This window comes from Apis mellifera, linkage group LG2 (assembly GCF_003254395.2).
Source record: "Apis mellifera strain DH4 linkage group LG2, Amel_HAv3.1, whole genome shotgun sequence".
NCBI lineage: Eukaryota > Metazoa > Arthropoda > Insecta > Hymenoptera > Apidae > Apis > Apis mellifera.
In genome coordinates, this window is record NC_037639.1 from 9,447,808 (window position 1) to 9,472,912 (window position 25,105).

Genomic DNA, 25,105 nt, shown 5'->3' on the forward strand with positions numbered 1-25,105 from the left:
TGCGAACCAATCATCTTATATTCAATGTTGCCAACAATCGTCTAATATATTTATAAAGTATAGGAATATCGCTACAATTTTAAGTACTCATTAATAAAATTTTGAATATACCGAAGGATATTGAAAATTATCGAACACATTATAGCACATCGATTTTTTTTTTAAATCGATAAGAAAACTCATCGATCGATAGAATAACATTTGTAGATGATTCGAGTAGTCGAAAAAAAGTATCGATTCATAAATTAAGTCAGAGATGCATTACATACTGCATCTTCAATAACTATTAGAAAATGCGTGACGTAGCGATGGATGCAAATGGAAATGGGAAGCGTGATCTTCCCCGAATAGTTCTACAGCAACGAATTATGAGTACTGAAGTGAGTAAATGCTTTGTCAACTAAGTGCAAAAATCCTGACAAAAATAAATAACGGTAATCGGCGTGGATCAAGTCGTTTCTAACCTTTTTGACAGAAGCGTATTCTACTGATTAATGCCTGGATTGTCAAAATCTGTTTATCAAATTATACAATACGTGAATAACGTCTCATATCCTTTTCTGAATAATAATTGTTGAAATAAATATTCATAAAATGGTACATACATATTATAATTGATATTTTGTTAAAATCAAAAAATAATTAATGTAAAAATAGTAACATTTGTATATATATATTTTTTTTTTGTTTTATGTTTAGGAAACATCTAAATCTACGGATTTGGATTTCATTTATGATGATGCAGATAAACATGCCAATGAAATTGCAGAATTATACAGTTATTCGGAACAATCTGAATTACACGTTAACCTTACAGTGAGTATAGGCATTTCTATGATTATTTTACAAAAAATTAATACAATAGAAATATATTTATTCTTAGGCATTTGAAGAACAAATGGAATTATATAAATTAAGACCTTGGTGGCAAAATTTATCAGAAGCTCAACAAAAATCTGTAATTTACAAATTATTAGATCAATTAGAGGTTTCTAACAAACAATTAAGAATGAAGGCAGCAAGATGTATCTTGTATTTAGCTCAAGGTTGTTGGGCTGAAGTACAATCTGATGAAGAGCAACGAGAATGGACCAGAAAAAATGTTATGTTATTGTATGAGGCTGGAATTTTTCCAACATTTGTTGAACTTCTTAATATTGAAATTACGTATGTTTATTCCTTCTTATAAAAAAAATTTGATATATTAATATCTTTTTATAATTCAAATTTTTAAATTTTTAGTAATAGTAGAAGAGCTGCTTCTGCAATGAGAAAAATATCTGTTAGCCTTGATGATTCCACTGATTTAAGAGTAATTTTATCAGTTTTATATATAATAACAGAAGTGATGAGAGAAGAAATGAAAAATTTAAAACACAGTATTTATAAAAATAATGTTGAATCTTTTAAAGAAGATTTAATAAATCCTTATGGCGAAGAATTACTTATAGTCAAACTTCTTGGTATGGTAACATATTTTTGCAGTGGAGCAGCTCCACATTTTCCAATGAAAAAAGTTCTTTTATTATTATGGAAGTTAATTTTGGTATCTTTGGGTGGAATTGATACATTGAGAGAATTAAAAAAACAATATCGTGAAGAAGCTGGTCTTGATACGCAACAGGAAGATACTTTAGAAGTTGCTAAAACTATGAGAGCTAGTTCTCCTCCTGTCAGTGCAGCAGATTTAATAGAAACACAAAATCAGAAAAAGAATCATAGATCTTATCGACGAGTATGTTATATTTTTATAAATCTTAAAAATTTTATTTACAATTTACAATTATTATTTAACATTTCTTATTTTTAGTTTTTAATGAAACAAAGTTCATTAGATGAACCAGGCTTGGAAATGGAATATGAAGGTGCAGAAATGGGAAATGATACTGCAAATAATGAAGGTGAAGGAGAAGCTAATGTATTTATGAATCAAACTGTTTTGACTCAGTTACGAACTTATTGTCAAAATGAAAATAATCAACCTCAAGTAAGACCTGATACTCCACAACTTACTAAAGGAAAAAGTAAATAATATTTTTATTATATTTTAAAAAATGATTATTTAAAAATATAAAATATTATTTCAAAGTAACATACTTTTCAAAGGTTTACCATGGACACCAAAGGTGAGACAAAAGGATGTGGACACTTTTCTAGAAGTATCAAGATTAAAATTTGTTGGTTACAATTTAGAAGGAGACAGACAAAGTTTAGCAGGTTTACCACAACCAATACTTGAAGGTGTTAATACACTTAAAAGAGTAAGTCTAAAACTTTCATATATTTAATATTTAAAAAATTTAGATCAATAAAATATCTTTTTTTACATTTACAGCATATGTATATATCTTTAGCAGAAATCCAAATTCAAAAAGAGGAACAAATGCTTAGAAATCCTATTAGTACTCCAAGGTTTCCAATTCGCCAAACACCAACAGAAATTGTATATCATGCTATATTACCATTTGTTCCACAATATATGATTGCATTACTAAAGATTTTATTAGCAGCTGCACCTACTAGTAAAGCTAAAACAGATAGTACTAATATTATGGCTGATGTTTTACCAGGACAAATGCCGTAAGTTTTATAAATAACATAAATTTACGAATTTACATAATAATAACATTCATAGGAATAATGTATTAAAATCATTTTTTATTATATATTTATTAAAATATATATCTTTATCTTTTTTTCAGTATGACCGTTTTTCAATCAATGAAACTCGCCATTGATATAAACAGACATAAAGAAATTATTGTTAAAGCTGTATCTGCTATACTACTTCTTTTATTGAAACATTTTAAATTAAATCACATATATCAATTTGAATTCATGTCACAGCATTTAGTATTTGCTAATTGCATACCACTTGTTTTAAAATTTTTAAATCAGAATATTCTAGCTTATATTAAAGTTAAAAATGTGTAAGTTTCATTCTCGAAAAAAAAAAAATAAAAATAAAAAAATAACTAATGAAATATATATATGTATTATATATATATATATATTATAAATATACTTTCTTTACAGTATTCCTATTTTGGATTTTCCCATGTGTGTTATTGGAGAACAACCAGATGTATCTCTTGATAATCTTGAAACTGGAGACAATTCACCATGTTCATGGAGAAATGTTTTTTCTTGCATTAATTTATTACGTATTCTTAATAAATTGACAAAATGGAAACATAGTAGAATTATGGTATTTGTATTATTTTTATTATTAATTTTATTTATTTGCTATAAATATTTTAATTTTTTATTTATGTTTACAGATGTTAATCGTTTTTAAATCAGCACCCATATTAAAACGTACATTAAAAGTCAGACATGCAATGATGCAATTATATGTCTTAAAATTATTAAAAATGCAAACCAGGTATTTAGGACGACAATGGCGAAAAACTAATATGAAAACAATCAGTGCAATTTATGCAAAAGTTCGACATCGTCTGAATGATGATTGGGCTTATGGAAATGGTAAAAATAAAAAAAATAAAAAAATATTATTCATAAGATATAATATCTCTTATATAATATAAAATTTCTATTTGATATATTTTATAAATAATTTGTTTTCATTTAGATTTAGAAGCACGACCTTGGGATTTTCAAGTAGATGAATGCGTATTACGTTCTTGTGTTGACCGATTTAATAATCTACGATACACTAATGTCCCTAAAGATAAAGATATGGAACCTGTTGATAATTCTGTTACATCAGTACTCGGAGTAAACGTGGAATTAAGCGATGAATTTAAACAACATTATGAATTATGGTTACAACAAGAAGTATTTCAAAGAAGTATTAATTGGGACGAATTATTAGATCCTGAAGCGTGTGAGATTTAAATTTTTAATAAGTGTAATATAATATATATATATATTAAAATCGTATTTTCGTCAACTCATAGACCTGGATCAAATTTTGACGTTTTTATAAATTATATACTATTGTGAAGTGTTCAAAAAAAACATTGCCATATCGATGCATTGGAAACTGAATTCATATTTGGTTTGTATACATTGAACAATGAATGGTCCTAATCTAACGAACATTTAACACGGAGACTAGTGATTTTTCAAAAATAGTTTATGACATAATGTGTAATTTTTTTACATTTGTTTGTGTGTATTTAATTTGTTTAATGTATATTGCTTATAGCAATATGTTATTATTACTATTATAGTTGTAAGTGAATATATATAATCATTATGAAAAACTAGGATAAATTTATTCAAAATATGGTTCATATAAGTTTCTGTAAATTAATTTTTAATAATATAACGAACTGCGAATTGTATACTAATTTAAACTTCCTATATTCTATATAATTTTTATATGTACTCTATTTTACTGTGACTTGTCATTGTATAGTGATAATATTTATCATGATACAGTCTACAATGGTATTTACAAACATATAAATCTTAATATGTATAATGTATTAATTTAACTTAAACTGCATTTTTTAAAATTTGCTAATTTTGTACATTAAATATGTTTATTCATTATTAAATGTGGCAGTAATGCGTGTTTGACCTGTGTGTTAAGTATAGGTAATCTCTTTATATGAGACAGAAAGAGAAAGATGAATAGTGAAATCAGTTGTATATAAATTCATAATACAAAAATTTATGAAGCACTCATATGGTGCTTTTCTATCATAGAATTATTTCATTTAATAACTGAATATTTAAAATATAGATTATATAAATTATAGACTGAATAATTAAACTTTCTCTTATTTATTTATTGTAATGTATATTTAAATAATTTCAGCGTAAAGTCACATGATTATATTATTTTATTCACAGTATAGGATATTTTTTGTGATGACGTCATTTAATCGTCAAAAGTAAATAAAGTTATAGTCTACATATAAGTTGTAATTTTTAAATCGTTGAAAAAATTTTTAAGAAGTTATAAATTACATTTGTTGTATAAAAATATATGTATAATATATATATATATATAAAACATTTTATATTTACTATAAATTATATTTCCTGAGATAATATTTAAAAATGACATATATTATCTGCATATAGTTTAATTAGTAAATTATATTTTACATTTGAAAATTAATTCAAAAAATAAATGAATTTGATTTCTAATAAATTAGATTTTATACAGAATAAAATTTCAAAATTTCAGGCACTTTTGTGTTAAATATATGGAATGTTATAATCACAGATGATGATTAATGGAATAATTCTTTGTGATCTGTATATATATATATATATATGTGTATATATTCTATATATATATATATGTATATATTCTGTATGTATATATATATATATGTATACAGAATTATACATTATTACATAACAAAAATTTTACTTATGGTTTCACCCATTTGTATGAACCATAGTAAGCGAAATTATTTTCTTTTGCCATTTCATCTGCTTCTTTGGGTCCTCGTGAACCATATCTAAATTTTTAATAAAACATATTATTTAAAAAAATAAAAAATAAGAAAACTTTTAATTATTAAGAATATAATAACTTACTTATACGGAATTGGTTTAATTCTTTCGTTTTCTATTTGATGAAGCAAGGGCGTAAAAATTCTCCATGCTTGCGAAAGTTCATCATTACGTACGAAATGCATTTGCGAGCCACAAAATACATCCAAAATTAATCGTTCGTATGCATCCGGAAGTTTTAGATCCTATATAATTAATGAGTTAAGATAATATTCCTAAACTTCATAAATACTCTTAAACATAAATATTTCTGAACTTGCCTTATACCTAGAACCATATGTAAGATCTAATTCTGTTTCTTCCATTTCAAATGTAATACCAGGTGATTTCGTCATCATTTTAATATATAATGCTTCACCTGGTTGTACTCTAATTACCAATTCATTTCTTTTCGCTTTTCCATCAAATATATCGCCAGGTACATCTTGATATTGTATTCTAACTTCTGCCTTTCGTTCGTTTAAAGCTGAGAATAATATGCTTGTATATTCCATATTATTATTATTATTATTATTATTATTATTATTATTATTATTATTATTATTATTATTATTATTATTTCACATTATTAACAAAATTAATTATATGTATATTAAGGATTATTTTTTATATATTAATATATCTATTTTACCTTTTCCACATTTGAGGATAAATGGAACACCATCCCACCGCTCGTTATTAATTTTCAACACAGCAAGGGAATATGTGGGAGTAATTGAACCGGAAGGTACAGTAGCATCATCCAAATAGCCAAGTCGAGCATCAGGATCATCGGATTCAGGATCACCAATATATTGACCTAATACAACATCGTCCAGCGTCAAAGTCTTTATGCACTTTAACACTTTTACCTTCTCATCTCGTATATCATCCGGATGACAAGACGCTGGCTTCTCCATCGCAACCAATGATAAAATTTGTAACAAATGATTCTGCATGACGTCCCTAATGATACCAAATTCATCGAAATAGCCGCCTCTTCCTTGCGTACCAAATGGCTCTTTAAATGTAATTTGTACAGAGGCCACATTATCCCTATTCCACGTTGGACTGAATATTCGATTACCAAATCGTAGAGTCATTAAATTTTGAACCATTTCTTTTCCCAAATAATGATCGATACGATAAATCTGATCTTCTCTGAATAAGGATGCGAGATGATCGGACAAAATCTGTGACGTAGTCGCGTCGCGGCCGAACGGTTTTTCTATAATTACTCTGGTCCATCCTCTTTAAAAAATAATATACCTAATATATATGATGTTAATCTTAATATAAATTTTAAGACAATTTTAAAATATGTAATAATACTTACTTATCACTCATACAAACATTCCTAATGTGCACGGTTACATTTTCAAATACATTCGGTGGTAAGGCCAAGTAAAACAGTCTATTGGTAATATTGTATCCTTCCTCGTATTTCTTCAATTCATTGTTCAACATTTCGAATCCTTTTTGCGAATCATATTGACCAGCCATATAGTAATTCAATTTCCAAAATTCTTCATACTTTTTTTCTTCATCCGATTTTACTTTCATATATGGATGACATTTTGCTCGTAATTGATTCACGGACATATTTGTACGTGCGTAACCAAAGAATGTGGTAGTTTTTGGTAAAAGATTATCCCTAAACAACCACCATAGCGTTGGATAGATTTTTTTTTTTGCTAAGTCGCCCTAAAGATTTATCGATTGAATTTATCGATTTAACATTTAATTATAATAGTTATATAGGAAAAAAAAATAAAATAAAATAAAATTTTACACACAGAAGCTCCGAGTGTTACAAACACATGAGGATAATTTCGATCAAAATGAATTCCTTCGAGATGATCCATTTCTTCCGATTTCAGCGACTGTCTGATAAAGTGCAAACTCTCTTCAGTGGACGTTTCTAAAACATAAAAGAATTATTTTAAAATTATCCGTATTAAAATAATTTAAAAATAATTATTTTCTTATTTTATGTTATTTATAGTCAACGAATTTAAATATGCGAATATTTAAATTTGAACTTTGTACATTTAATAATGCATCTCTATTAAGAAATATTAAATATAACTGGAGAAATATTTATTTTCAAGAGATAAAATAATAAAAAAAAAATTTTCATCCAATTTATAAAAAGGAAAAAAAAATGAATTTGAAAATCACATAAGATTGAATTCAAAATATAAATATAAATATAAAAAAATTAAGAATATTATAATATATAAATTTACGAATGAAAAATAAAATTGAAAGTACAAAGTCATTTTCGAATGATTCGTTGAATAGAAATTGATGTATTTCCTATCATGAATTAATTAATTAAATACATAAGTAGAAATTTAAATGAATTTTAATTCAAAGGTAAACTACGTTGCCTTAATCGATTTTAGAAGAAAACTATCTTCTTCTTATTAAATTTTATCTTTATCTTTCTTCAAATATTTTTAAATCTTTAATCTTTTCCTTTTTTAAATCTTTCAAATCTTAGATAAGTTTAAAATAAAATCATGCGATAAGTTATTAAACACGTTAAAGTGTAGTAATTACATAACAAAGATTTAAGATAATAGAAAAAAATCAAGCAATCAAAATGTATCATATTTGTATAAAGAATCATATAAAAGATATTTTTCTTTTTTTAATTTCTTGGTTTAGTCAAATATTAAAAGAAACGCAAATAAATAAAAAGATAAAAATGCAATATTAAATTTAACATTGTATTGATGTCATTAAACATAAAAAAATTTATGCCAAATGTGTGTATTTAGCAATATGCATTTATTATTCAAACTAGTTTCCACAAATCTTACATAACAACAAAAAGTTATTCATATCGTCAAATATATTATTAAGTATAATTAAAAAACGAATGTATTACTATAACTTAAAACTTAAAATGTTATTAATTATACTAAAAAAAATATTAAAAAACGAAAACAAGAAAAAACTATCACATTAAACAATAAAAATTCAATTTAAATTACGCATAAAATTTTTTTAAATAATCTTAATTAAAGATTTCAAAAAGTACAAATTTCGAACGTAGTAGTTTATTGATTGTAGAGAAAGAAATAAATTAGTAACTAGATAACAAAAGAATTAAATTGAAAAATAAATAACATTTTTTTTTAAACATAATTTGTTACATTTAATTTTTCTTTAATATATAAAATTTTTTTATAAATCATATAAGCAATTTTTTTATCACTTATTTTTTTATAAATCATATTTTAATACGCTTCATAATAAATACACTAATAATAAAAAAAAAAATAGAAAAAATAATATAAACACATTTTAGAAAAACTTACTCATCATGGTTAATAAATTTTTGAATGATATTTATCGTAGAAAATCAAAATTTTCCCCGGAAACGTGATCCGATGGGAAACTAAAACGACCGCCAAAAACCTACCGATCAGTTCAACTGTTTGACTCAGACTAATTGTGACGATCGATGCGATGACTATTTCACAGCCTCAGGAAAGTACACACACGATTTTGAAATATAAATATACTTGAAAAATCCAAGGATATTTGTAAATTTTTTCTTTTTCTTTTTAACGTATTAAATTTTTTTTCAATATATACATATTTATATATTTTCAAAATATACGATTATTATATGATTATGTGATTATTTATTTCACTTATTGTTATTTCTTAATGAAAAATATTCAATCTTGTTTGATCTTTTCTTTTAAATTATAATTTTATTAATATTATTTATTTCAACTTATATTTTATGTTTAAGAAAATTATTTATTAAGAATTTAATTTCAATAAAAATTTTATTCTTCATTTATTTTTATATATAATTATAAGGAATAAGTATAAATGTAACTTGTAAAAACATAATATATTATCGATTACATAATTATATTAGTATTCTTATTTTTTTGTTACACTAAATTTCTTTTTTATTCTATAAATTAAAATTTTATGTTATGGTAAGTTTACTTAATAGTTTTAATGGTAATGATGAAAATTTTTAATTAACTTAATTTTAATATATACATTTATATTTTTTTTTCGAATTAGAGTCTCGAAGACATATTAGAAACTGAATTAAGATTAGTAACAAACAGCTATTTAAATATTCTGCTAGTTCATATTACTTGTTGAGCAGGTAGTGAAGGCAACGACGTGTTGTCTTGATGGTCAAGGTCACGTCGATTTAAAGTAGACAAAGACTAATTATTCAATTAATAACGAATATCAAGATACATATGTTTATTTTGAATAAAATCTAAAATAAATTAAAGACTTAATCTTGAACCATTCTTTTAATCTATTTTTTTTATAAATTTAATAAAAATAATTTAATAAAATTTTCTAAAAATTTATTTCTTAATTTCTAATGTTTTATATTCAATACATCTTTTATAACATTAATTTATAATTAATATGACAAAATGTATATGTATTATGTGTGCATGTAACATATAAAGTAGTTATATGTGTGAATGTGTAAGTGTGAGAACCAATGACTTTGCAAATAAAAAGTGATTCGTAACTCATTGTCATCCGATTGATCTTTGAATAAAATAAGAAATTCTAATAGAATTTATTGAAATATTGATTTCTAACTAAAAAAAATATAATTTATGTATGGTCAATAAATATTTCAATAAATCAAAACAATAATAAAAATTTGATCTTTAATTATAAATATGATAATAATTTTAATTTGTATTAATTTCATCAAAATTATAACTCGAAGCATAATAAATATAATAAATATAATAGTAAATAAAATACAAATTTATAATAGTAAATAAAATAGGTTAATATTCGGATTAAAGAAATATAAACGAAAAAAAAATAATATTTGAATGTTGAAATAAAATAAAATAATAATAATAATATATCATATTTTAAATTTTATATTTTTATATATTTTTATATTAAATTATTAACAATAATTGTGAATTATCTTGTCATTATATAACAATAGTAAAATTTTCTTTTTACTAATGTTTTTCTTATTATCGTACTATAATAATTAAGTTTATATTATAATATATTGAAAATTGTGTTATTATTTTTCAATAGTTTTATTATGATCTAAATAAGCTATACATAAAAAATATTAAATAATAAAATTTATTTGTTAATAAGATTTTTATTTTATAAAGATATAAAAATAATATATTTTTAGTAAAAAGAATATAATCTAAAAAAATTTTATTTTAATCTAAAATATGTGTAATTGATAAGTTTTTTTCATGCATTTATCAACAGCAAACACGTGATAATAAAATCGCGCGATTCATAACATGTTACGATGGTTTAATATAATCACAAATATATATAATCTTGTTATTAACTTATTTAACATTTTTCATACATTTGTGATCTAATAAATTTTTCTAAATCGATTTCTATTTAAATATTTCATTTTTATATTATAAAATATTATATTATAAAATACATATATATATATATGAATGTATATATGAAATAATTTAAAAAGTGAATGTATATTCAAGTTTAAATCGTACTACCATTTATGCAATATTTCCAATGCCAAACTGGTATTACAGACCTACTTTTTCATTTCGTTTTACAATGACTCGTATAAATATAAAATATAACATGTTAAAAAACACATTGTTTTTAAATATTTGTTGCAATAATTGTTTAATATTAATATACGTTTAATACTAACAATATAAAAATGAAACAGAAAAATCAGCACTATATACAATACGTAATAAAATGATTTGCTTATAAATATATCAATTTTAAAAAAATAGTTATTCATTTTTTTTTCAATTATTTTTTACGATATAGTATATAAAAATCTATCATAAAAGATTTTATAATATATACAAATATATTATTCGAAAAAAAATAATGCAAAATAATTTGATAAAAAAAATGTATTCAAAATATTATGAATCAACAAAAAAAATAAAAAATTTTGAAAAAAAAATTAGCTAAAAATGTTATAAATTAAATAAATAAAGTATAATTTAACCTATAATATATAAATAAAAATAAAAGACTTACTTCTTACTTTCTCCATTATAAGTATTAAAAGATTTGAAAAATATTATAAAATAAAAATGTAATTTCATAAATGTTCTCTTGTGTGCTGTAGGAAATATATATTATCAAAATGACTATGTAACCCTTTCACGAAATGAAGGTTACACTGGAAAACATTATGCGATGGTTTACACGTGAACTGATCAACTGGTATTTTAAAATTCTGTTCGCGAAGATCTCATTTCTTGGCGTTCCCCGCTATCTCTCATTTTGGTCCATTAATCTTATGTTACTATCATTTTTGCTTACTATGTAAATATATAATCTACATTTTTTACAAATGGTAGAGAATATTAATCTTAGAATAAAATTTTTAATTATTTCTTAATTATTAAATCTCATTAAACTTTTTATACATTTTTAATTTCTCTTTTCAAGACATATATTTATATTATTTTATACAATATAATAAATCATACTAAAAAAATACAATATTTGTAATATATATTTATAATAATAAAAATAAGTTTAACAATAATAAATTATATTATCAATGATTTTTAAACTATTAAATTTATTTATTAATCTTCAGTAATTTTAGCGCCATCTATTACTAAACATAAATAATATCAAAGGTATTGAAATAAATAATATCAAAGGTATATTTGCTTAAATAAAATAATTAGTTGAAAAATATTTTTTTATAAAATTTATCTAATATTTTAAATATAATATTTTATAAAAAGATATTAAAAATTAATTAGTAGATTTAGTAAAAATTTTAATTTCAAGTTTCTTAACCTTATATATATTGTTTAATACTTTTTAAAACTTAAATATATTTTTGTTTACAGAAAATGAGATTGAATATAATATATTTTAAAAGTAGACATCATGCAAAAGCAGCTCAAAATGAAAAAAAAGTACCATTTAAAGAAGTTTCATCTTTACATTTAAAAGATTCAGTTAAAGGAGGTTCAAAAAATAACATAGGTAAAATGATGTATTTTACAATATAATAAAATTTTTTATGAGAAAAATATTATAATAAATAAATATAATTGTATATATTTCAGAAAATAAATGTTTATTTGAAATGTCACTTTTATTTGGATGTTGGAAAGAAAATGCATTTAATAATAAAGTATGTGAGAAGTTTATTCAAAATTTAAATAATTGTCATAAAAAGTATTTGGAAACTTCAGTTATACAAAAAAAACTACGAGCAATTGATGTTCCTACTCCTGATAGTAAAACACTTACAAATAAACAAATAACATATCTTTTACGTATGTATCCAAATATTTAATGATTTTGAATAAAATATTAGAATATTATTAATAGAATATAAAAAATATTTTTATTATTACATTATTATTATCACTAATAAAATTCATATTACTATTATTATAATGAATTAATAATGTGAAATAAAATATTATAATTTATATCATGAAAAAATTTCATTATCAGTCTGTTTATTAGCCTGTGCTTGTAAATGCTTCATTCTTAATCGTGTAGAATAACCTGTGCAGGGAATAAAATTAATTCTAATAAATTTTTTTTTTTACAATACTAATTATAAAAAATTATATATATCCAATACTTACGAATTGGATATTTAGTAGAGATAGATGTAACTTCTTGTATAGTGTTTAATTGATGTTCAATACGTTTTAATGCTTTATTATTTTCTATTTGTTCATCTTTATAATAATAATATGTACAGAATAATGTAATGGCACAAACAGTAAGAACTATTTTTCTACATGTCCATATTGTATTCAATAAATTGTTCTAAATTAAAAAATAAAAATCATTTATTTTTATGTAATTTTTTAATATCAACTACTTTAAAAATCCAATTCTATATTACCTGATTGTTATTGGAATAATGCATATTATTATAATATTGAACCAACATTCGTTCTGCTACTATATTCAAACTTAAAATTGAAAAAAGAGTGAATCTTGCATCTATAGTTTTTTTAGAAGAACTAAATAATGCACATAAAATACAACTAGTTATATAATAAATAATTGATTGAAACCAAGAAACTTCTCCAACAATCCAATTTTGAAAAGAACGAAAATATGAGAATATTTCATACAATAATTCTCTTTGATCTTTTGCAGATTCTCTATAATCAATATAATTTTTTAATTATCTTATAATAAGATTATATATTGAAAAAAATGTTAAATACTCACTTGAAATCTTTAACTAAATTATTAACACTTTCAGAAGAAGATTTTAATACAATACCAAGTTCTTTTCCATGATCTAAAAGTTTATTTTGCATTTGTAGACTATGTTTTTGATTATCAAGTATAATTTCTTGCATTTCTGAAGCTTCTAATAATTGTTCTTTCATTCGAGAAGAAACATGATATAATCTATAAAAAATTATTATTAATTTCTTCAAAAAATTTTAATAATTATATATAAAAGAGCTTACTGTTTAACCATATTGTCAGTTTGAACTTGCCAAACTTCATAATTTAAATAAAAACACATGTGCATAGTGTGTATATAAAATTCATTATATACATTGAATGCTCTATCTGACATATTATTAATACAATTTCTATAAAAATAATAAATACAAAAATTATTAAATATAATAAAATTGGTTTATATTATTATTATATTTTATTTAGTTTACATTATTATATTTACCTGCGTTGATATTCTGAATTAATAAGATAACAATCATATATTTCATGTCCACTATCTTTTAAAAAACAATTTGTTAGTTTTAAGGCAAGAAGAGAATGTTCTTGATCATTTAATTTATTACAATCAATTTTCATTGTTTTAATAGCATTTTGCCAACAAATTCCATGTTGAGATAATGATGATTTTGCTATATATATTAAACATAAATATAAAATATAAAATTTATTATTTTATTATGTATTATGTATTAAATTATGTATAAAATTAAATATACCTTTAATTAAATGATATTGTTTTTCTCCTAATTCTTTTAATATTGTACTTCCATCAATAGCAAATAAAGAAGAAATAAGAAAAAACAAGAATATATTTAAATTATATACTTTTATTATTAACATAATGTACGTTTTTCTTTAAATTTATTTCATGTATGCATTATAATAAATAAATTACTTATATATATATATTATAAATTAGTACTTTTATATATTATTTTATATACTTTATGTATTGGTACTTTTTTATATATTAGTATTTTTTTATACCAATATATAAGTGATTTGTTTAATTCATGTTATGTTCAAAAATTTAAATTTACATGCGATCAAATATTAAATTACTATAAATTATTATATACTAGTTTTTTGATGTATATTCATTAATAAAAAAATAAAAATCCACTTTATAAAATGTCAAACTTTTTTAACAAATGCAAAATTTCAAAAATATATTACTTCTATTATATATTATAGGAATTGAATATTGAAAATAAACTTTTCAATTTATAACGACTTAAAATATTAAGGCGCTTTTTCAAATATTTTTAACAGTTTTATGATATGTCTAAAAAAATATATATGTAAACAAACTCTCTTTACATATACTAACATTTTTTAAATATTTAAAATCTTTAAAATTTATAAATAAATTTATAAATCTGTAAATAATCATACTATAGAATAATCACAACAATCAAAATTTGCTAATAAATTTCTTCGCCATGAATAATGATTTTATAGTAAGAATTTCTTACTTCAAAATTCAAATTTCTTATTGCAAATTTCATATAAAAATTAATGTTTTCAAATCACATATTCATTTAATGAATAATAATTCATGATTTAATTATAACTAATATTATAATTAGAAGCTTTTATTTGATAATTATTCGATAAAAAATTAAAAACAAATAAAATAAATCAAAATTTATAATTGTAAAGTAAAATACAAATATTTCATATTATCAAATATGTTTTTTATTCAAAATCAAAATCATTTAAATATATGAGAAAATATTTAATTTTCAAAAATCATAATTATTCAAATATAACTTTATATATTTCATGTTTGTCATAGAATATTCAACAACATGATGAAATTCTCGATTAGTGCGCCACCAAGTAGTCTATCGTATAACGTTGATTTCAAATGTCAATATATATTTTTTATTATATTGCGCTTAAATCTTATATGTTAACATGTATAATATTTAATTTTTTTATCAGATATATGAATATAAATAACATGTATAATTATAATTGTTATAAAATTTTTAATCTAAGATATAGAGGTATTTTAAAAAGAAAAGAAAAAGAAAGAAAAAAATTATTACTTACTTTACAAAGACTGAAATGTATTTAGTTCCTCTTTTATACATTTAATTTTGAAGAATCATCAAAAAAATACAAAAATACTTCTTACATTGCTTGAATGTATAGTTCCCAAGAAGCTTGAAAAACATGCTACAGAAGTGCTGTTGGCAATCGACCAATATCTTTTGTCATTGAATTTGGACAAACCGGAAATAAATGATCAGAATCGAAACAAGAGTGATCAGGTTCAATCTTTCTTTTTAAGTTTTAATTAAAACCAATTTATCTTTCAAAGCATCGAAATATTAATATCGAGATCATTGTTTCAATATTTACTGAAAAAAAAAATTAGTTTTCACTATCATTTCATTTCATCTGATTAAGTCAATTCTTAAAATAAAATAACTTAATTGATTTAAACTCTCTATTTACAAATTTATAATAATTATTTAGGAATATAGGAATATAGGAATGCATTTCTTATATGGATCTTCAGTGGTTCTATGATACATAAATTTATAATACATAAATTTCCTTAGGAAAAATTTGAATATATAACCTTATCTACTATAAGAATATCATATTAATAATTTATAAAAACATTATATAATTTGTGTTTTCTTTAATAAGAATCTATTAAACATAAATATTATAAATTTTGATATTAAAGAGATATTTGGCAAAAAAAATTTGATTGCAAGATTAGAATTATATCATTTTTTTTATGATGTATTAAATATTCTAACAATTTAATTGTATATAATTATATAAAATGTGTATGTATTATATAAAATATAATTTTATATATATTACAAAATTAGCATTTAACGCAAGTATATATAAACTAAAAAAAAATATCTATAAAAAAATATTAATTGAATAAAACATTTAGAGCAAGATTTATCATAAAAATGTTTAAACATTATTACAAATAGAAAGAAAAATATTACATTGGTTATCATATTAAAAGGATGATCTATCAATTATCGATATACTATTATATTTATATGTATTATATATATTATCGATATATTATATTTAGTATATAAGAGCGAATCATCCATATTTACTTTGCTTGACGTCATTCTTGTAAACTGTATATCATGAGATTAAAAATAAATGCAATCCGGAAAAGCATTCAGATAATTGCAATTCCAGATTTATTCCAGATTTACGACGTTTCATCTCGTTGATTTCATATCAAAACAATGCAGACAAAGTCATTTTTACAATCCAAATTTATTCTAAATTGGAATTCTTTTATCAGGATAAAAATATGTTTCGCAAGTGTGACATACTTGGATGCAAATAAAAATCGATGTTGACCTATGTTAAGTATCAATAATTAACGACTCATTTAGCAGAAACTGTACGAGAAATAAAGTAAGATATTTTATCGATATTCTAATTAATTAGTCTTTATATGTGATTATAAAAAATAGATCATTTGCAATTTGATAAATTGTGTTTCGATCTATTCGTGAATTTTGATTTAATTTTTATTGGAATTTTCAATTAAAACTTTTCTTTTCTTATGAGAAAAAATTTTAAATTCAATGATAATTTAATAATTGATTAATATATTATATTTTTATTAATTAGTAATATTCATTTAAACTAAAAAAAAAGATTTAATGATAATCTTTGAATTCCATAATTCTAATATGCGACTGATTCTATCAATTTTCAGACGGAAATTTCTATCAATGACGTATCATGAAGATTTAATGCTTTGGCAGAAAGCCCAATTCGCATTTACCTTTCCAAATGTCATGGAACTTTCGACATTTTATTTTATTTTATTTTATTTTATTCATTCAGCAATGAAGTGTTTTATAAAATTTAGCCAATTCATCTCCATCAATTTTTCTTTCATCACAAAATAAGATCGATGATCGATAAATTTTGATCATACCATAGTATAATTAAAAAAAAGAGAGAAAGAGGAAGGAAAAATGGGATATATCTAGGTATGCATATATGTATTTTTTTGTATTTGTATTGAAAACTATTCAATCAAAAATTGAAAGAAGTTACAACAGTTCATAACTGTCTTAAGCAGCGTTTATTTCGTTTCTTATTAATCAAGTCAGAGCAATTCTTTAAAAAATCAATTTCTTGTTTTTTTTGACTTGTGACAAGAACGCGTTTACAATTACGCTTATATATCGGAGATTACCAAGAGTTTTCCGACGTAACGTAATTACGGCACAATTCTATGCCCCGTTATAATAATTATTACGCGTATTATCGATTGTATTCCATGTATATCACCATGTGTATAGCATTTACACGTCGAATCATTATAAATGCTCGAATCGTACCATTTATATATATTTTTATATATATTTATATATATACAGGATGTTATATATGAAACAATCTTTAGAGAATTAACTCTAGAAATTAAATAAACGCAAAATTTATTAATTGAATCTTATTTATTAAGTTATAAATAATAAGTGTAGTACGATTATAAGTAATAAGTACGGTTTCCTCTTTTAGAGTGCAAACGAATTAAAATTTTGACTTAGATCTTTATTAATTTTTGAGATATTAATAAAAAACTTTTAATATAATGAATTTCATCTATACATACATACACAACTTTGGTAATGTATATCAGCACTTATCTATTATTTCTACAAACACATCAGCAAGGCTTCCAAATAACCATAACGAATAACCAGTCAAAAATTTATTTTTTTACAGATTATGATCAGTTTAAAACATCGCAAATCCAATGCTTTCCGTGGATCCGCGGAAAAATAAAATATAAAATAATGTAAAAATAATGGAAAGAGACAAAAAGTAAGATACTTTTATCTATCATTTTATTTTACTTTCATCTTACTTTATTTAAGACAGATATTACTTAGAATTCTATAAAAAAGGTTCAACTGTTATCTTTTATTAATGTTTCTGTTTGTTTTTTTTTAGTTTGTTCTTGAATCAATCCTTCAAAGATGTTCCATGAACATATTAACACCCTGTATAGATTGCAGAGTGTCCTCCGTAAGAAGATGTACAACGACATGGTAGTTCTGACCCCTATTCGTTTGTTTCCAGGGAACAGGCAAACACGCAAAGAAAAGGGGCGATTATCAATAAGGAGATGATGGACGCAACACGAGCATGATTTTTCGCATTTCGTTTACTAATTTACGTATTTTACTTACACGTATGTTTTACGCGCGCATCATATGCATATTATTATAACATGCGCGCGTGTTAGAGATCAAAAGTTTGCATTGTCGCTTAAGAAATCATGTTTTATCCTACGAAACTTAATGCTGTTAATTATATGCCAAAGTGAGAGGGAGAGAGAATGAATGAAAATAATAAAAAAAAAAAAAAAGAAAAAATACGATATATGGAAACACCACACATTCTCGCGAGACAAAAGATGTATAAAAGCGTGCAGTAACTCGATGGGGATCATGACAGTAATCTCAAGCTGCCGCCGCAACCAAACCATGAATTGCAAACGGCAATTATTGTTCTCGAAAAAAAAAAAAAAAAAAAAAATAATGATAGCAGATAATTATAAAGGGTGTTGTAATCGTAAAGGTACTAAAGTCACTTTTCATTTTAAAATCGTCCACCGTTCACGGGGACAATTCATTTCTTATTTCACTTTTTTTTTCTTTTTTTTAATTTTTTTTTTTTTCCTTTCTTTCTTTATATATGTATATATATACAAATCGAGGTACACAATCAAAATACAAGACGATCATAGATATCGATTCAATTAAAAATTAAGTATATGAACGCAATGATGAAAATGCACGAATCGAGAGATTACATATATGATACAATTATGATGCATGAACGATGATAGGCTAAAATATCATTACGCGTGAAAGACGTTTATTATTTCTTCTTTTATATTTTCATCATACATACGTATACACATGCACGCTCGTTCTTCCATTCATTTATTTTTTTAAAAAAATTTTTTTCTCTCTCTCTCTGTTGCAGCGGCGCATGATCGAAAAAAAAAAAAAAAAAAATTGCGATGGCGCATTCGCAGCGAGTTTACTTAATTAAAAACTATAGAAAAGGCCTTAAGCGGGTAGTTGACTAAAAATGAACGATAATACAAAATGCATATTATCGTGGAACGAATGATACCATTTCCAGAAGACGGATGCGCGGATACAAGGATTAAAAGTGCGTGCAGAAACGTACGCGTGCGAAAAGAACATCGTTAAACATCGGAGATAATATTTATACATATGCATATGTCGTGAGTGTACGTGTGTGTATATATATATATATATATTTTGTACAGAGTATTGTTCATTTTTATTGTACAAACGTTTTCCGGGTATAATAATTCTTTCACGAAATTCTAACGGCACTATGCTTATTTTCGATCGTTTATTTTTTTTTTTTTTCTTTTTTCTTCTATTTATCATTTCTTTTGTTCTTTTCTTCCTTTCAGATACAGACACTTCGTTTATATGACTATCAATCTTACCTTCGCGAACTATGCGTTTTATCGAGCCGTAACACGATCGCTTCGCACATTGATCATCGCTCGTGCTTTCGACGTATAAAATAAAAAAAAAATAAAGAAAAAAACCAACGAGAGAAACAGAAGACGAGATACACATCCGACGATATCGATTTCATTTACACTTATATCGGAGATTACAAATCAATTGCGTATCGATAAAATACGAGTCTATCTATCTATCTGTATGGAAACGATTTGTTTACGAGGTCGAAAAGCTTTTTCGCGAACGGATTAATTCAACCGCGGTTGCGATCCAGATTCGGGAAATCCGCCAGGATTTTTGTGTTTCTCTTTCTCTTTCTCTTCTTACTTTTATTTTTGCGACAGATCTTAGACTAACTTTAACTTAATTATCGTGGAAATCAACTCGAATCTGCGTGGTCGTTCGGCCAATAAAACACACAGTGGCGGCGAAAGGCAACGTTTCACAGCGAATAAAAATGCACGCTTCGTTGGACGCGAAATAAAAGTCGTGATACGCTACGGCGCACGATCAATTGGTCGTTCCCTCCGGAAGAGAGTTGCGGGCTAAAATAAATACACATCGAAACGCATCGTTCTCGTCACTAAGTAAAAAAAAAAAAAAAAAGGATAAAAGGAAACAAAAAAAAAAAGAATACAAAATTAAAAGAAGACACAAAGAAAGAGAACATAGGCGGAACAATCTACGGATCTACCCGGATTTTCATTTTTCTTTTTCGCTTATTTCCCGTTACTTCTTCCTCTCTTCTTTTTTTCTCTTTTCTTCTTTCGCTATTTTCGTTTCGTCTTTTCGTGCAAATTCGATTAGATTAACGCTAATCTCCCGTTCCACTCGTCCCTTATCTATTATTATTATCGATTACCGCTATTCGCTTAACGATTATAAATCATTTATTACTTCCTCTAAACTCGAATCCGTGCAATTTTGGGCGCGTATTTCATACGGATCGCTAAAACGACACGAATTTTCACCTGACGAGCGTTAGTTTCGCCGCTTGTAATTGGCCATTCGATTTTTTTTTTTTTTTTAAGGAAAATCAAGATTACGATCGAACGTGACGGCGATAGCGAGGACGATGATGATGATGATGATGATGACGAGTATTAGAAGCGGAGTAAGACGGATCGTAAGATTTCCAATCGCGTTTCATTTTTCAAACGATGACAACCGGTGAAATGAAAGGGGGAGAGAGAGGGAAAAAGAGAGAAGGCATCAAAAGATTCAACGGAATGGCGAGATCGGAAAGAGGGAAGGTCACGGAACGAGGCAGCCGCGTTCAACGAACTTGGTGCCACCACGCCGCGATAATCGGTTCGATAAATTCGCAACCTCGAAAATTAATTCGATAAGTTCCTAATTATCGTATATTATATATAATTTATAACATATATATATATATATATATATATTTTATCAACCAATTAGCTGTCACGATCCTTAAATGTGAACGAGAAAAACAAATTTGTATAAATTTTTTACAACGTTCATTCATAATCTTGAAACGAGAATAAAAATTTCATAAATTAAATCAATCATGTAAGTTGAAAGTTAATTAAAAACTGTAGAATTATATTATAAAAATTTCGAAGAAAGAATCTCGGGCAGCTAACTGGTAATATTAATTATTTTTCATATATATATATATATATATATATGTATATGTATATCAATCTCGACGAGATCCTTTGTTACGTGCTTTCTCTCTTCTTTCTCTTTCCTCTCTATATAATTTATCATTTTCGTTGATATTCCTTTTTTACCAGTCTCATTTAATAGCACAGTGTACAAACATGAAGGTAAAGTTGAAATACGCTCGATATATTCGAACGTTTCTATTGCCTCGTTTCGACCAGGATATATTTGATTGTTCCCTATAACGGTTTATATGAAATATTCGTCTTTGTTTTTGAATAATTCAGAGACAAACACTCGGAACGGACTAAGGATTAATAATTTTTCCATTTATACAGAGTTTCGTGATTGATAAATATATCTTTTTTTTTTTTTTTTTTATTAACGACAATCTGGACAGGATGTCGTTGCTTCGACTCTGTTTTAAATAAATCAAACAACTTTCCTTCAATGTGCATATTAAAATATATATACCTCGATACTACTGTCCGGTATTGCACGTATGCAGGTGTATTTATATATATATGTGTGTGTGTAGACGTATATATTATAACGATCGTGCATCGTACTTCTTAACACGCGTATCACATACGCATTATCACACAGACGGATAATAAAAGTATTAACGCGATCATTGCGATAATATTTTTCTCGCATTTTGAATGGATACAATCAATCTTTCCATAATACGGATACGATAAATCGTCATTCTTTGTTTCTTTTTCTTCGTAGCACGATTGTAGATCAACCTTACCATTTTCGTTTCTATACAAAGAAAGTCGCGTAGTTTTCACTTTTGTTTCCTCGCATTTCCCTCGTTATTTACTCCGCTTCGTTGTGATTCAACAGTGGTAGACGGTTGACTTTTACTCGTCGTTATCACGCAATTGTAGTAACGGTAAAAAGCAGTTGAGAAATATATATATATAACAATTTTCATCCTGATTTCATCCTTATTCATCACGCGATCTCACTCTGTTCATCGTTTTACACAATTGCTTCTTTTTTTTTTTTTTTTTTAATGATCATTCGTTACAACTTTTTGCCTTCTCTTTTCTAAATTTTTCCGCGAATCATCAGTCGAAATCATCCTTAACAAGGAAGCACGCGGTTGAGCACACATGCCAGAGCGGTTTGAAAATGCAAAAATTCACCGACCGTTTCGGTCGATCGAACCTTTTTTTTTTTTTCCTACACCTTTTTTTTTTCCATCGTGTATCGTTGAACGCCGCGCGTCCTATATTTTCGCGTTCATACAAGCCGAAGTGCATACCGGTTACGATACATAGGTAACACGCGGCAAGGGATGGCCGGTTTGTTAAGCTTTAATATGCATTTCCGCCAGGTGAATATCGTGAAAAATCTGGTGACGGCGTTTATTTTTTAATAGGCAGCTTTGATGTTTCGCCCGGGGTCCTTTTAGAAAATTCACCGTCCGGATAGCTCGCACCATGCCTATAAATACCATAGATCGATGTCAGATAAGTTTCAATCGCGAGAAAAAAAAAAAAAAGAACGGATCGCGTTTCATTTCATCTTTCAAGCCTGTTTCATCCCCCCCGTGTCTATATGAATAACATTGATGAATAACTTTTGCTCGTAATTTGGGATTCGAACGGTGCGAAAGAAAATACGGATAATAGGGATAATGGAGGGAGAATAGAGTCTTTTTTTTTTTCCTTTTTTTTCACGAGAAGAATCTTGGAGCATGGGTCGCAGACAATCGAAACACACCCTCGTTTGCCTTGAGTTAAAGCCTCGGCCTTGGAACTGCTATCCCGGCGGTGTGTACGGTATTATAAGCCTAAAGCTATCGCTTAAACCTTATTGGCGACGGGACGCGCGTTGCATGAGTGATAAAAAGCTATTAGGAGGGGGGAGAAAAAGAAAGAAAGAAAAAGAAAAGATAAAGGAAAGAAGATGAGGAAACACTCACGAAAAATGCGGAAGAGAGCTTACAATTGTACGTGTCTATATATATATATATATATAGATATATCTCGCTTTTCTTCTTTCCCAAAAAAAAAAAAAAAGAAACAAAAAAAAAAAAGAAAGAGGGAAAAAAGGATCCTGAACAAATTTCTGCGCAATCTTCTTCGAGATCAGTCAATAATGTATACACATGATTAGTTTGAGCCGAAGTTTGCACCGATAACGAGCGTGGACAACGTCTAGATCACAGTAAAGCGCAGTTGAGTGATCGATTAAAAATTAAGTCGAACGTAAACACTCGAGAGCGATTTATATCTGGTTACAATAATATAAAATAAAAACTGAGTATAGTGGTGAACCTGCGTCTAGTCTTGTCTTTTTTTTCACTTTTCTCTTTTTTTTCTTTTTTTTTTTTTTTCTTCTTCTTCGTACGAGCCAGTAAGAAAAGTGCTACTATTATTTTATTAACAATGACACACGTTTCCAAGCACGTTCAACGCGTTCTCTGTTTAATGTTTCTTGTGCCAACGCGATTGACGCCGACGCCGACGCCGACGCCGACGCCGACGATGACGACGACGACGATGACGATGATGATAACAACGACGACGTTCATTGAAAATTTCGCTCGTTGGATTAGGACGACTAGGATCGTAAATAATACATGCGATCGCTTGTGTGTATCTACGAGAAAACAAGAGCCCGAGAACTTATGTAGGAAGGTATTGGCAGTGGTATTGACGATCGATCTTTGATCACGCAGACGGTTTGCTTGCTGCATAACGTAATACGCGAGAAATCCAGGTGAAACTAAATCCGACGCGACCAATAAAGATCGATCGGCGGATGCTTATTGCGTTTCCTCCAGCGTTTCTCGACCAGCGGATGGATGAGCCTTTACATGTTATATACACGTTTACGAAAAAAAGAAAGATGAGAAATGATAAAAAAAAGAAAAAAAAAAAAATAAGAAGAAAAAGAAACGAATCGATATTCGTTCTCTCGTAAAATTAATCGAAAGCATGTATATGTATATTCTATGAAAAGAGAAAGTAGGGAAAAAAAAGGGAAAAAATACAAGATAGAAAGGAATAAAGATTCGTAATTCGTAAAAAAAAAAAAAAAGAAACAAAGTAAAAATAAAAGAAAAAAGAAAAGGAATCGTGAAAGATTATACACTATTGTCTACACGTAATATCGTGCAACGTTTCACGAGACCGTTTGTTTTATTCATTTTTCACTCCTTGTAACGCGTTTCATTTTTTTCTCTTTTC

The 25,105-nt window shown here is 25.6% G+C and overlaps 4 protein-coding genes across 9 annotated transcripts; 2 read left to right on the plus strand and 2 right to left on the minus strand.

Moving 5' to 3' along the window:
* The first annotated feature begins 157 nt into the window (after window positions 1-157).
* LOC412331 (striatin-interacting protein 1) lies at window positions 158-4,932 on the plus strand. 2 transcript variants are annotated; one of them, XM_395792.7, is made up of 11 exons: window positions 158-380; window positions 700-816; window positions 884-1,167; window positions 1,243-1,735; window positions 1,811-2,024; window positions 2,107-2,261; window positions 2,336-2,580; window positions 2,703-2,930; window positions 3,037-3,208; window positions 3,282-3,486; window positions 3,593-4,932. In XM_395792.7, the coding sequence occupies exons 1-11, from the start codon at window positions 294-296 to the stop codon at window positions 3,856-3,858; spliced, it is 2,466 nt and encodes an 821-aa protein (XP_395792.4). In that variant the 5' UTR covers window positions 158-293; the 3' UTR covers window positions 3,859-4,932. The 2 variants fall into 2 exon arrangements, with proteins under 2 accessions (XP_395792.4, XP_006564789.1); XM_006564726.3 differs by lacking the exon at window positions 2,703-2,930.
* On the minus strand, window positions 3,996-11,696 carry LOC725325 (glucose-6-phosphate 1-dehydrogenase). 3 transcript variants are annotated; one of them, XM_006564722.3, is made up of 7 exons: window positions 11,512-11,696; window positions 7,275-7,399; window positions 6,815-7,182; window positions 6,131-6,729; window positions 5,760-5,965; window positions 5,524-5,684; window positions 3,996-5,444 (listed from the first exon to the last, which is right to left on the minus strand). In XM_006564722.3, the coding sequence occupies exons 1-7, from the start codon at window positions 11,525-11,527 to the stop codon at window positions 5,354-5,356; spliced, it is 1,566 nt and encodes a 521-aa protein (XP_006564785.1). In that variant the 5' UTR covers window positions 11,528-11,696; the 3' UTR covers window positions 3,996-5,353. The 3 variants fall into 3 exon arrangements, with proteins under 3 accessions (XP_006564785.1, XP_006564786.1, XP_006564787.1); XM_006564723.3 differs by lacking the exon at window positions 11,512-11,696 and adding an exon at window positions 8,808-9,217; XM_006564724.3 differs by lacking the exon at window positions 11,512-11,696 and adding an exon at window positions 8,912-9,047.
* On the plus strand, window positions 11,665-12,946 carry LOC725357. 3 transcript variants are annotated; one of them, XM_006564721.3, is made up of 3 exons: window positions 11,665-11,802; window positions 12,345-12,483; window positions 12,567-12,946. In XM_006564721.3, exons 2-3 carry the CDS (start codon window positions 12,348-12,350, stop codon window positions 12,797-12,799), a joined length of 369 nt encoding a protein of 122 aa, XP_006564784.1. In that variant the 5' UTR covers window positions 11,665-11,802; window positions 12,345-12,347; the 3' UTR covers window positions 12,800-12,946. The 3 variants fall into 3 exon arrangements, with proteins under 3 accessions (XP_006564784.1, XP_001121217.1, XP_026302235.1); XM_001121217.5 differs by lacking the exon at window positions 11,665-11,802 and adding an exon at window positions 12,083-12,149; XM_026446450.1 differs by lacking the exon at window positions 11,665-11,802 and adding an exon at window positions 12,083-12,125.
* Window positions 12,604-14,568, minus strand: LOC102655463. The gene is made up of 7 exons (XM_006564727.3): window positions 14,445-14,568; window positions 14,171-14,357; window positions 13,950-14,078; window positions 13,702-13,887; window positions 13,367-13,631; window positions 13,101-13,287; window positions 12,604-13,017 (listed from the first exon to the last, which is right to left on the minus strand). Exons 1-7 carry the CDS (start codon window positions 14,566-14,568, stop codon window positions 12,941-12,943), a joined length of 1,155 nt encoding a protein of 384 aa, XP_006564790.2. The 3' UTR covers window positions 12,604-12,940.
* Window positions 14,569-25,105: the final 10,537 nt, after the last annotated feature.